The following is an 11774-nucleotide window of genomic DNA, read 5'->3' as shown; positions in this document are numbered from 1 at the left end:
TCTCTCAGTTTCCTTTTTGTTTCCGGTCTGGGTATGGCACAAATAACTTGTTTTCGTTCTGGTCCTAGGGCTCGGTGTCCCTCTGAGATAATAAAGCCCAAGTATTTGACTGTCTTTTTGCAGATCTGGGCCTTTTTCCATGAGACCTTGTACCCAGTTGTTTGGAGTAACCCTAGGAGGGCTCGAGTTCCTTTCCAACAGTCCTCTTCACTGGGGCTGGCTAACAGCAAGTCATCCACATACTGGAGCAGAGTACAGTTCAATGTTTCCCCAGGGAATTTTACAAGGTCTGCGGCTAGTGCCTCTCCGAACAAGGTGGGCGAGTTTTTAAAGCCTTGGGGAAGACGTGCCCATGTCAGTTGAGTTTTTCCTCCTGTATGGGGATCCTCCCATTCAAATGCGAATATGGGCTGGCTCACAGGTGAGAGTCGAAGACAGAAGAAAGCATCTTTAAGGTCTAGGCATGTAAACCATTTGGCATCTGCCGGAATGAGGCCCAGAAGAGTGTATGGATTTGGCACTGCTGAATGTATTGTAGTGACTACTTCATTTACTTTTCGTAAGTCCTGCACTGGCCTATAATCTGTTCCTTCTGCTTTCTTCACTGGGAGCAACGGTGTGTTCCAGGGTGATCTGCACTCAGTTAGGATTCCCTCTTGTCTGAGGCGCTGTATATGCTTCTGGATTCCTAGGTGGGCCTCTAGAGGCATGGGATATTGCTTCTGTCTGACTGGGCTGGCTCCAGGTTTGAGGTCAATCACCAGCGGTGCCTGATTATGTGCCAAGCCTGGTGGTCCATTTTCAGCCCAGACTAATGGAAACTCTTCCAGGAGTTTGCAAGGATTTTCCTGGAGTTCTTTGCTCTCATACAGACACCACTCTTCTTCTCGGGGAACTGAGATGGCTAGAATCATAGACTCTCCCTGTAGGGTCAGATGTGCCTGTTTCCCGGGGACAAAGGTAATTTGTGCCCCCAATTTAGACAGGAGGTCTCTTCCAAGCAATGGTATTGGGCATTCAGGCAAATATAAAAAATCATGTGTCACTAGATGGCCCCCTACTTGACAGGATCGTGGTTGGCAGAAATGGCAGGCAGTTGAGTCCCCAGTAGCCCCAATAATAGTGGCCTTTTTTTTGGTCAGGGGGGCTACAGGTTGGGTCACCACAGAATACTCTGCTCCTGTGTCTACCATAAAAGTCATTGGTTGGCCCCCTATAAACATCTTGACCTTGGGCTCCCGGGGGCCCAGGGGCAGGGAGCCCGGTCTCTCCTATTCTGAGTTAACCCCAGCCAGTCCGATGTGATTACTGGCTGGTGGCTCCAGCTGATAAGTAGGCCTTTTAGGGAGTGCTCTCTTTCCATCCTTTCTGTTTGGGCACTCGTTCTTCCAGTGCCCAGTCTCCCGGCAGTATGCACACTGGTCTCGGCCCAGGGGCATCCATGGTTGGGGTCCCCTCTTCCGGGGTGGTGCAGGGTTCTGGCTGAAGCCTGTTTTCCCCAGGGCTGCTGCAAGGAGCGCGGCTTTCTGCTTCATTCGCTGGTCTGCTTCTCGTTGGGCTTCCCGTTCTCGGTTCACAAAAACTTTGTTTGCTGCTTCCAGCAGCTGTGTAGCGTTCATCCCTGCGAATCCATCCAGTTTTTGGAGTTTCCGGCGTATATCTGGGTATGATTGGGCTACGAAGGCAGCGTTGACCATCCGTTGGTTTTCTTGGGCCTCAGGATCAAAAGGAGTGTAGACTCGGAATGCTTCACACAGTCTCTCATAGAAGTCAGTGGGGGTTTCGTCTGGCCTCTGGGTCACTGTGGTCGTTTTAGACATGTTAGTTGGCTTCTTGGCTCCTGCTTTTAGCCCTTGTAGGATGGCCTCCCGGTACTCACATAGTGCTTCTCTTCCTTCTTGGGTGTTAAAGTCCCAATCTGGTCTGGCGTCAGGGGCACGCGTCATGGCCCACGCCTCAACATCCATTGTGTCCCCAGGGGCTCGGCCCTGCAGCCATTTTCGTGCTTCAGTGAGAATGCGTCTCCTCTCTTCTGTATTGAAAAGAGTCAGAAGCAGCTGGCGGACATCTTCCCAGGTGGGCCGGTGAGAATGGAAGATAGACTCTATGAGGTCAATCATAGCCTGCGGCTTTTCAGAGTAGGAAGGAGTGTGATGGCGCCAATTGAGAAGGTCTGTGGTGCTAAAGGGTTGGTAGTAGAGTACGGGGTGCCTAGGCTGAACAGTCCCGTCTTCCCCAACTTGCTGTGGCCCTTGTGTCTCCCGCAGCGGCATTTGGAGGGCCGGTGGTGCTGGCTTCACGGCTTGTGCTGAGCGGAGTCTCCTTCCTACCGGCTCAGGCTGGGGGCTGAGTTCTGCCTCTGGGTCCTCAGGTTGGGGAGGTGGTGACACAGAGGGTGGTGGTGTCTCCAATGGGACTGGAGGTGTTTGTGCCTTGGGGGCATATGGAGGGGGCAGGCATATCTCGTCTTCTGCGTCTCCCTGGAAAATCGGCTTTTTTCTGTCTGTCTTTTTGGCTTGGACTGGCTGAGCTGCTAATATCTTGCATTGCCCAGGTCCATTTGAGCAAAACCGAATCCATGGGGGTAGAGTCTGGGCGATATTCAGCCAGGAGTCAGTGTAAGGGAATTGATCTGGGTGGCCTGGGGTTCCAGTGATTATTTGATAGACTGCTCGCACTGTTGCTAGGTCCAGAGTTCCTCCTGAGGGCCACCCGACTCCAAAGGCAGTCCATTCAAGCTCACACAAAGTGCGCAGCCTGCCAGGGGTCATTCGAATTCCATAGTCTCCTGAGAACCCCTTTTTGAAATTCTTAATCATGCAGTCTAGAGTGGTGGGTTTTGACTTAGAGCCTCCCATTCTTTTAGATATTTAAGGATAATAGTTCTGTTGCTTTAGATGTTTGGGAAGGTAGCCTTTATATCTTTTTCTTCTTCACTCTTCAAAACACCGGAGTTCCCAGAGAGACTGCTCTCTTGCTGGGTCTATGAGTTGTTTTAAGGCTAACTTGGTCAGGGACTCTGGGTTCCAGTCACAGCTGATGTCTCTGGATCTCAAGGCCTCAAGCAGTTTCAGGGACTTTCTTCATTAAATCCTCTCTATATTCTGAACTAACGTATCAGGGGCGTGGGACTGACGGCAGATGGCAAAACAAATGGACTAGAAAAGGGACCTCCAGGGCTGGGCAAGCCCGGTCCTGAAGGAATTCGTCTTCTAAACTTACGTCCTGGGTGTCTGGGGCTAGGCAAAAGGGGCACTACTTGGGTCAGTTCAGTAGGGGAACAATAAGTCTCGGGTGTTCTGTGACAGAGTCAGGTAGGAGACTTTCTCAAAGAAATAGCATCCTAGCCTCCAAGGGCACAGGGGCGTTGACTCATTGGCTATGTCCTTTTCCCTCCCAGTGTAGCCACCCTGTGCCGGTGTCGCAGACAAGACAAGGGAGGGTTTTCGTTGCGTCCGCCTGGCCGCTCCCCTCGCGGGGACGAAGGTGCCTCTTAGCTTTGGCGGGTCAGTATAAGCCGCTGACTCCGATCGGGACCCTGAGGGGCCGATACCGCCCTGAGCCGTATGAGGTCACCACGGAACCGCAGGTTGGGACTCACTCAAACTCCGTAGCAGAATGCCGTGGAGCTACAAACTCGAGCCTGATCGCATGCTTCACAGGCCGCTCATTCACTCACACATACACACACACACAGAGGTTAACAACATTCCTCCCACCAATACCAATATCCTATTTCCTGTAGGAGGGGATCAGCCTCCTCTTCTGTCCACTGGGACAGGACCTGATTCCTGACCTGATTCCTGATTTCCCCGTCTGAGTTATCATCAGACGGAGAGCCTGTAGGAGGGGATCAGCCTCCTCTTCTGTCCAATGGGACAGGACCTGATACCTCCCGGGGGATCCTACCTTGTCCGGACGGCCACCTGGTGAGTCTGTCCGTCCCTCCATGGAGTCTGGCTCTGGTTGTAGCCCAGCCACCCGGGGGGCCGAGTTGCCGTCACGAAAGAGAACCCGGAATACCGTCGGGTGGCGCCTCCTCGTTCGCTGCCGGAGTCCCGTCCCCCGGTGGGCCGGAGCCACCAGTCCAGCGGCTCAAGGGGCCGGCGTGGTTGTATCTCGCTGGGGCCTCCAAAAATGTTATGGAAGTGACAGGCCAGCCAAGAAACAAGCACCACTCGGAGGGTTGGAACACTCAGATTTATTACGCCGGCGGGCTCAGAGGGGCTTCTGCTCCGAAGCTCTGAGCACCTCCAAGACGTGCACATGAGGTTTTATAGGGTTAATTACAAGTATGGGGCTATTAGCCAATAAGGTTCAAACAACAAAAAGCAAGGAATCAGTACACTGGAGCTTATCAATTTGGAACAGATCACGTTACTGACACTTGTTGAGCTTGGATTTACGAGTTAACCTGTTAGCCCAGTAAACTGACACTAAACTTTAGATTTACAAGTTAGCCCGGCAGAACTTATATCAGTAAACCGACACTTATCACACTTAGATTTGTGACTGAGCTCGTTAGCCCAATAGACTGACACTAAACTTCAGATTTATGAGTTAGCCCAGCAGAACTCAGATCAGTAATCCGACACTTGTTGCACCTAGATTTGTGACTTAGCTTGTTAGCCCAGCTGGGCTTTTCCTTCACACTTTTATACAAAAAATAAGGGAGGGGGAGGAAAAATAAGGGAGAGGGTGTGGTTGATTGCTATAATCTTCTTGCTGCAGGCATTCTTTATTCTTGCAGCCATCCGCGTGGGCTAGGTCACGGTGTCCCTGTAAACCTCCAACAAAACAAAGGTTATTCTCTACTACACAGTCACGGAAGCAGGGAATGAAGGTGCCACTGTCATTCCTGAGGAGCCACAATTCAGCCGTTGAAGAACTAAAGTGACTACACAAATGAGTAATTTCAGTCCCTCCTGCTCAATGCCACACACCTTCCGGCTTAGCATTCGCAGACTTGGGGACTTCTAGTTCCCAGCTTGGCGTGGTTCTACATTTGACAGGGCTCCCACCCTACTCGGGGCTAAGCGGCGAGGTGGCAGGGAATGAAGGCTGGGATGGAGAGTCTGGAGCAGCACTCCTACACGGTCTTGCAAGAGTCCCGGAGCGGCCGGCCACCGAGTTGGGAAGAAGAAGCGAGCGCGGAGAGACTCCGCCCCTTCCCATCCCCCTGAAGGGCCCCGCCTCCCGCCAGAGCCCCGCCTTCCCCCGGCCCCGCCTCCTGTCAGCCCCGCCTCCTGCCAGACCCCGCCTTCCTCCGGGCCCCGCCTCCAGCCTGGCCGTCTCTTCTGCCCACTCCGCGGCGCATTGTGGGATCTGAGCGCCCCTGGCTCAGTGGAGGACGCGGTTGGTGGTCATGGGGTTCCAGCCGGTAAGACCCTCGCTCCGTATCCCTCACCAGGGGGCTCCGCTCCCTCTGGTTCCTGCCACTCAGCTCAGGACCTAGGGCTCTCACCGCCGACCCCAGCTCTACACCCGCCCTGGATGCCGGGGTCCCGGTACCGCACACTCGGGCTGGGGACCCCGCCCAGGCTGCCCCTCTGGCCTCCGCTTGCTCCCGCGCGGGAGCTCGGGATCGCCCTTCCGGGACGCTGGTCGTAGGGGCCGATCACCCCCTACGCCCTGGGCTCTTCCCCAGCGCGGCGGTCACGCTGCCTCCTCCATCCACAGAGCCCAGTCCTGCTGGCCTCCCTCGGGGTGGGGCTGCTGACTCTGCTCGGCCTGGCCCTGGGCTCCTACCTGGTTCGGAGGTCCCGCCGGCCGCAGGTTACGCTCCTGGACCCCAATGAGAAGTACCTGCTACGACTGCTAGATAAGACGGTGAGTGGTGTAGTTAGGGGAGGCGACCGGAATTCCGCTTCTGGTATGAAGGGGACAGCTCCGCTGTGGCTGGGGTGCCTCAGGGACTTGGCAGCACCAGACCTGCTTGGTGAAACGCTTATGTCATCCATCCTTCAGACCGTGAACCACAACACCAAGAGGTTTCGCTTTGCCCTGCCCACCGCCCACCACGTTCTGGGGCTGCCTGTGGGTAAGGAAAGTGTGGAGGGGGCTCCTTTCCCTGGTATCTTAACAGGGTGATTCCCCTTCCGGGGTCTCCTGAAACACGCTGCTTCAGTCTATCACTTCTCCGCTCCATTCCCCTTTCCCTACCTGGCTGTGGATCCTCCAGGCTGTGAGGTGCCCTGGGCCACTCTAGGGTACAGCTTCTGTGCCCCCAGACATCTTTAACACTCAACAGTCCTCCATCCTTCCTGCAGGACTTGCTCATATCCCCCCTGAGCAAACACTAATCTTTTCCCCATGGCCCAGACCCTCCACTCACCACAAAGTTCCTGGCAGTTATTGATAAAGAGTTTCTGCAATGGGGGGCTAATGAGGGATCCAGCTGGGGGCTCAAGGGTGAATCCTTGCCTGGTAGCTCACTGGGACCCCAGCAGGAAGCAAGATGCTTTTGTCCTCTCAAACCTCCCAGAGAATGTTGAAAGGTAACGGGAATGCAGTGTGTCCACAGCAGCGCTTATGTGGCTCTAAACATGGTCCCCAGGCAAACATGTCCACCTCTCTGCTCGAATTGATGGTAGCCTGGTCATCAGACCCTACACTCCCATCACCAGCGATGAGGACCAAGGCTACGTGGATCTTGTCATCAAGGTAAGAGGGTAGGAAGGAGCACCAGAAGCCCCTTAGCCTCCTCACTGTGGTATTTTTAGAAACTTCCAAGATGTGTTTGATAGCAAGAGATGCATCCTTTGTGGACACAAAGAAAGTATGTGGACTGGGAAAAGAGCATGTGTCATCCCTGCCCCAGCTTCAGGCAGGTTCAGTCAACAGTCCAAATAAAGTACTCTCCATTCTGTCTTATCAGGTCTACCTGAAGGGTGTGCATCCCAAATTTCCTGAGGGAGGGAAGATGTCTCAGTACCTGAATAGCCTGAAGATTGGGGATGTGGTGGAGTTTCGAGGGCCAAGTGGGTTGCTCACTTACACTGGGAAAGGTAATGACCTGTCTCCCACTTCAGTGCCCATGGTCCTCTGCACATAGTGTGGCTCAGTGTGTTCGTGTATATGTGCACTTGGGCAAGGGCCAGCTGCCTCTCCTGTAAACACAGCACCAAAATTATAGAAAGGCACGTTCCTCAGCCCCGTATGCCACAGAGATCAGTCCCAACCACTTGAATTCACCAGCGGAGACAGCTGTGGAGATTGCTAACACAAACAAATGCAAATGTGTCTCTTTCTCTCCCTCAAAGATTCACCCCTCAGGCTGAGCTGTTCAGAGAGCCAGGGACAGCTTTCAGCTCTTCCTACAGGAATAGCTGGGTGCATTAGCAAGTCTCTGGAGGTGCTCTGTGCCACTTGGGAAAGTAGATTCACACCTGGCCCCGTGCCTGTCACCCTCACCAGGGAGTGACCCACTGCTAGAGGCAGCTAATGACTCACTGTGTGGCCTTAAACTGACTTGTAGTTAATAATATGAGGCAGACAGTCCTGGCCCCATTGTCCTTTAAGTGTATCATTGTCAGGGTTGGCTCGATGCAAACCTCCACCCGAGCTCTGGGATCAGATTGCGTGGCAGCTGCTAAACTGGCTCAGGGTGTATTTTCAGTTCTGCATTTGTTTTCCTAGTTCCCTGTGTTGACTGTATTCTTTCACCCCTCCCTTCGCCTGACTTCTCAGGGAAGTTCAGCATTCAGCCCAACAAAAAATCTCCACCAGAACCCCGAGTGGCCCGGAAACTGGGGATGATTGCCGGCGGTACAGGTGCATGTCCCTGAGGGCTGCTCCCTCCCATGGTGACTGTTGCTGAGGAAACTTCCAGGTGACCCTCAGAAGGTTTGATAATGACAGCCAAACTGTTTACCAGGGGTTCCCAGAAATGCCTCGAGTTCCTCAGCTTCTGCAAAACAAAATCATAATCAGATAGAACCCCCCCCAAATTTAACTGACAGAATGAGAGAAATAAATCATGTGGGCTCTCCCAAGACCTGAAATTGAATGAATCTAATAATTTTTAGGGGAGAACAGAGAAGCAGCTAGGAATAGGATAGTTAAGAAGAGAGACACTATGCTAGTCACTTTATGTATGTATCTGTGAAGTAGGTACTACCCCTCCCTTTTTACAGTTGAGAAAATGGAGGCTCAGAGAGGTTAAATGATTTCCATGGGGCCAGAGGCAGGGTTAGTGTGCACCTCTGCCCAGTTTCAAAGTACATGCACTTAACCTGCAAGTACAGTGTCTAGAACTCTCTCCATTGAATCCCTGTGATATTTGAGCCTTCGCCTCCAGGGGGCTTTCAGAGAGGCTTAGATTGGTTCCTTAGAAGGATTGCAACTGTATGAACTTATGTGACAGTGAGCATGACCACAGTTCACCTACCAGACAGGAATTTTAGTGAGTTTGGGTAAATGGCACATTTGTCCAGAAGTGTAGGTGCCTGTGAATACACAAGAGGAGCGTGGAGAATTAGGACACTAAAGGAAAATGGAGTGGAGGGGTGAGTGAGTAGAACTAAGATGAAAGTGTCAGTCAGCTAAGGAGCTGGGTGGGGCAGGTGGCCACCACGTGTCACTGTAGGGTATCTCTGTGCAGGAATCACCCCTATGCTGCAGTTGATCCGGGCCATCCTAAAAGACCCAGAAGACCCAACCCAGTGCTTTCTGCTTTTTGCTAACCAGGTTGGTTTGCTTTTCTTGGTCCTAGGGCTTCAAAGTTACTGTGTGGGTGGGCTGAGGTATGGTCCCAATGGACAGAACTGACCCAGTGCCTGTTCTAGCCTCTGCCCAAGGGCCCCCTGCAAGGTAGTGGACCCTCTACCACAATAAGGAGGACACAGCACTGAGCCAAATTCCTTCCCTGGCCCCCAAGGAAAGAAAAAAAGAAAACATTTAAGGAATCTAGTCCCGAGTGTCGAAAGTTGCTCCTTGAGTTTCCTTTGTTAAATATTCCATCTTTCTTCCTTCATGTTGTATAAATAAAGGCTGTTCCCCTCTCCTTCCTCTCATCCTAACTCCTTAAATGTCTTGCTCATTCCCTAGAACTTCAACATTCTTTTCCTCTCCTGGTTGGAATGTTGTCACAGTGGAGATTTTTCATGTGGGCCTGAGAGGGTTCCTAAAGACTTTGCTTTCCCTCTTCATTTCAGACTGAAAAGGACATAATCTTACGGGAGGACTTGGAGGAGCTGCAGGCCCGATATCCCAATCACTTTAAGCTCTGGTTCACTCTGGATCATCCCCCAGAAGGTATCCTCCCCATTTCTGGACATCCCCAAATCAAGGCCTTGCCCCTCTGTGGCTTCTGGTTTCAGTGGAACCAACCCTCCCTGATGTTGTAAACTCCAGGTGCACAGACAGTGGTCTCCCAGACCCTCTCCTGCAGTTCCTGCTTAGTCGGTGGGTGGCAGGGACAGCTGTGCTGCCAAAGCAGGCTGAGTTTACTCATCCAACTGCTGCTACAACTCAATACCATCTCAGTAGGCTTTCTGGGCCCGGCACTACACGCCATGCCAGCACGAGTCTGGAGTGTTGTTCTGTCCTCCCCCTACACAGATTGGGCCTACAGCAAGGGCTTTGTGTCTGCTGACATGATCCAGGAGCACCTGCCCGCCCCAGGGGATGATGTACTGCTGCTGCTGTGTGGGCCACCCCCGATGGTGCAGCTGGCCTGCCACCCCAACCTGGACAAGCTGGGCTACTCACAAAAGATGCGATTCACCTACTGAGCACCCTTCATTTCCCTGGTCCCATTTCCGGCATGTGCCCCCAGTCAGCACTCAGTGCTGTGAGCCCTAGGTGCCCTTCCCACAGTATCAGCCTTTCTGCCTTACTCTGGAGCTGAAATCTGGATGGGACTTGCAGGAACAACATCCGTCTAGCCATGGAAGAGGGCCAAGGCTCGGTTGTTCCCAGAAGACCCCCCAGTCTCCCTGTGATGCAAGGTCCAGGTCAGCCCCACGAAGCCGACTCTTCTGTAGCTCAGAAAGAAGGAAGCGTATACATCTGTTCCAAGATTGGCTGGTTCTTTGATAGCATCAGTCTTCTTTGTGCCTGTGATGGAAGAACAAGCTGTGGAATGGGTTCTACTTAATATTCGGTGCTTAACCCATAGCAGACTCCGTGTGTGAGTGCAAGGCGAGCAGACATACAGAGCTGATCATCTTACAGGACAACAGGAGAGGGGGAAATGGTTCCTTCAGACCTCAGAGAAAAGAATCTGAACTATGTGTTTGTGTGTCTCTGTCTCCCTCTGCCCCTGCCGAGGCTGAAGGGAAAGGGCTACCCCTGTCTAAGCCCGCTGCTGCACCAGAAACCTCTGGCTTAACGCAAATAAATGGGGTTAAGGCCCTTGTGTGATACCTCAGAGATGGTTGTGTCTGGGTCCTTGTTTCTAAGGCTTTTCACGCCTGAGAATCTCAGGAGGGTTTCCCGGCACAGAGTTTTTTCCAGGTCTTCCAAAGAACATTTGAGCAGTTGTACCCTATGCTGAAATGTGAGCCACCATCAAGCTCCACAGTCATCCTAGCAGCTGTCTCAGCAGAGCCAGAAGCTCAACTTCTCCCTGGAGGGTTGCCAGGTGGGGGAAGGAGAACACAAGTTAGAGGGAAGCTTTTGGAGGCCAGGTACCCCTCACAGTGGTCCTTGGCTTGGCCACTCTTTCCCTCCTTTCTTTTCTTGGCCCTTTCTTCACCAAATTTATCCTTCAGGCTACCTGGCAAATAAGTCAGAATATTGTCTTTCTATTTGGAAGAGAAGCCTTGTCCTTTAAAAAGTAACCTGACATCTCCAGCCCTGGCCAGACTGGTTGGTGCCTTGTTGGCCTCCCCCAGTCCCATCTGTCCTGACCGCCCTTCTCCCCGGCTCCAACAGCATGACCCAGTCCGCTCCCCCTCCCAGTGTCACTCAGGGGCACCTCCTCAGATCTTCTGTTAGTCACCTTGGAACAGAACAGTGCATCAAGTCAGGAGGAAGATCGGCATTGTTTTTCTGCGTGGAACTATGTACTGTTTCCCCGGGGGACCCTGAGAGAAAGACTGGTGGACCCTCCCCAGGGCAGAGCCATCACTGAACTCTGTTTCTGGCATTCCATCAAACATGTCTTGATCAGCTACTGTGCTCTGTGAGACACACTCAGCCACCTCACCTCCAAATAGGAAAGTCTTACTTAGGATTGTGGGGCTCAGTTAGTGAAGCAGCCCAGCAAAGAGAATTTCCCACACAGGAGCTCATTCCTTGTCTTATACAGCTTCCTGCCTCAGCCACTCAGTATACAAACTTTATTAAGGACCTGCCATAGGCCAAGCACTGTGCTAGGCCCTGAAAATTCAGTGGTGACCAAGACTGGTCTTAGACCCCAACAACTCAAGGTCTAGAGTAAGACAGTGGTAAATAAACACAGTTTGATAAATACTATAGAAGAGGCACAAGGTGCAGATGGGAAGGGGTTGGGAAAGACTCTAAGAAGGAGGAAGAGAAGAAAATCAGTGTTTTTCAGTTAACAGCCATGTGTCAGGTACTGTGGTAAGTACTCATCGTATAAATGAATCCTTACAATAATCCTGTGAGTCTAAGATTAAGGACTTGCAAAAGGTCATACAGCTGGTCCGTGGCTGGCAGAACCTAAATGTGAACCTAGGATTGTCTTGGCCCAAAGCCAGAGCTAGAACGGGGCATTGTAAGTTGTTGTTTGGATCTTTTGGAGAGAAGGGGAGGGGGGTAATCCAAGAAAAGGACCAGCACATGGGAAAGCCTGAGGAACTGAAGAG

At 52.3% G+C, this 11774-nt stretch overlaps 2 protein-coding genes across 2 annotated transcripts; one reads left to right on the top strand and one right to left on the bottom strand.

The window, feature by feature from the left end:
• Nucleotides 1–1044: 1044 nt before the first annotated feature.
• Nucleotides 1045–3940, bottom strand: LOC140688826 (uncharacterized). Its single transcript, XM_072948875.1, has 2 exons — nucleotides 3910–3940; nucleotides 1045–3081 (listed from the first exon to the last, which is right to left on the bottom strand). Exon 2 carries the CDS (start codon nucleotides 2856–2858, stop codon nucleotides 1272–1274), a length of 1587 nt encoding a protein of 528 aa, XP_072804976.1. The 5' UTR covers nucleotides 2859–3081; nucleotides 3910–3940; the 3' UTR covers nucleotides 1045–1271.
• A 1308-nt stretch (nucleotides 3941–5248) lies between these two features.
• On the top strand, nucleotides 5249–10374 carry CYB5R1 (cytochrome b5 reductase 1). The gene is made up of 9 exons (XM_006213246.4): nucleotides 5249–5380; nucleotides 5680–5829; nucleotides 5968–6040; nucleotides 6557–6663; nucleotides 6878–7007; nucleotides 7690–7773; nucleotides 8603–8688; nucleotides 9156–9255; nucleotides 9562–10374. Exons 1-9 carry the CDS (start codon nucleotides 5366–5368, stop codon nucleotides 9732–9734), a joined length of 918 nt encoding a protein of 305 aa, XP_006213308.1. The 5' UTR covers nucleotides 5249–5365; the 3' UTR covers nucleotides 9735–10374.
• The last annotated feature ends 1400 nt before the right edge of the window (nucleotides 10375–11774 follow it).

This window comes from Vicugna pacos, chromosome 23, assembly GCF_048564905.1.
Source record: "Vicugna pacos chromosome 23, VicPac4, whole genome shotgun sequence".
NCBI classification, from domain to species: Eukaryota; Metazoa; Chordata; class Mammalia; order Artiodactyla; family Camelidae; genus Vicugna; species Vicugna pacos.
Note: the sequence above shows the minus strand (reverse complement) of the source record. Positions and strands in the feature narration are given on the sequence as shown.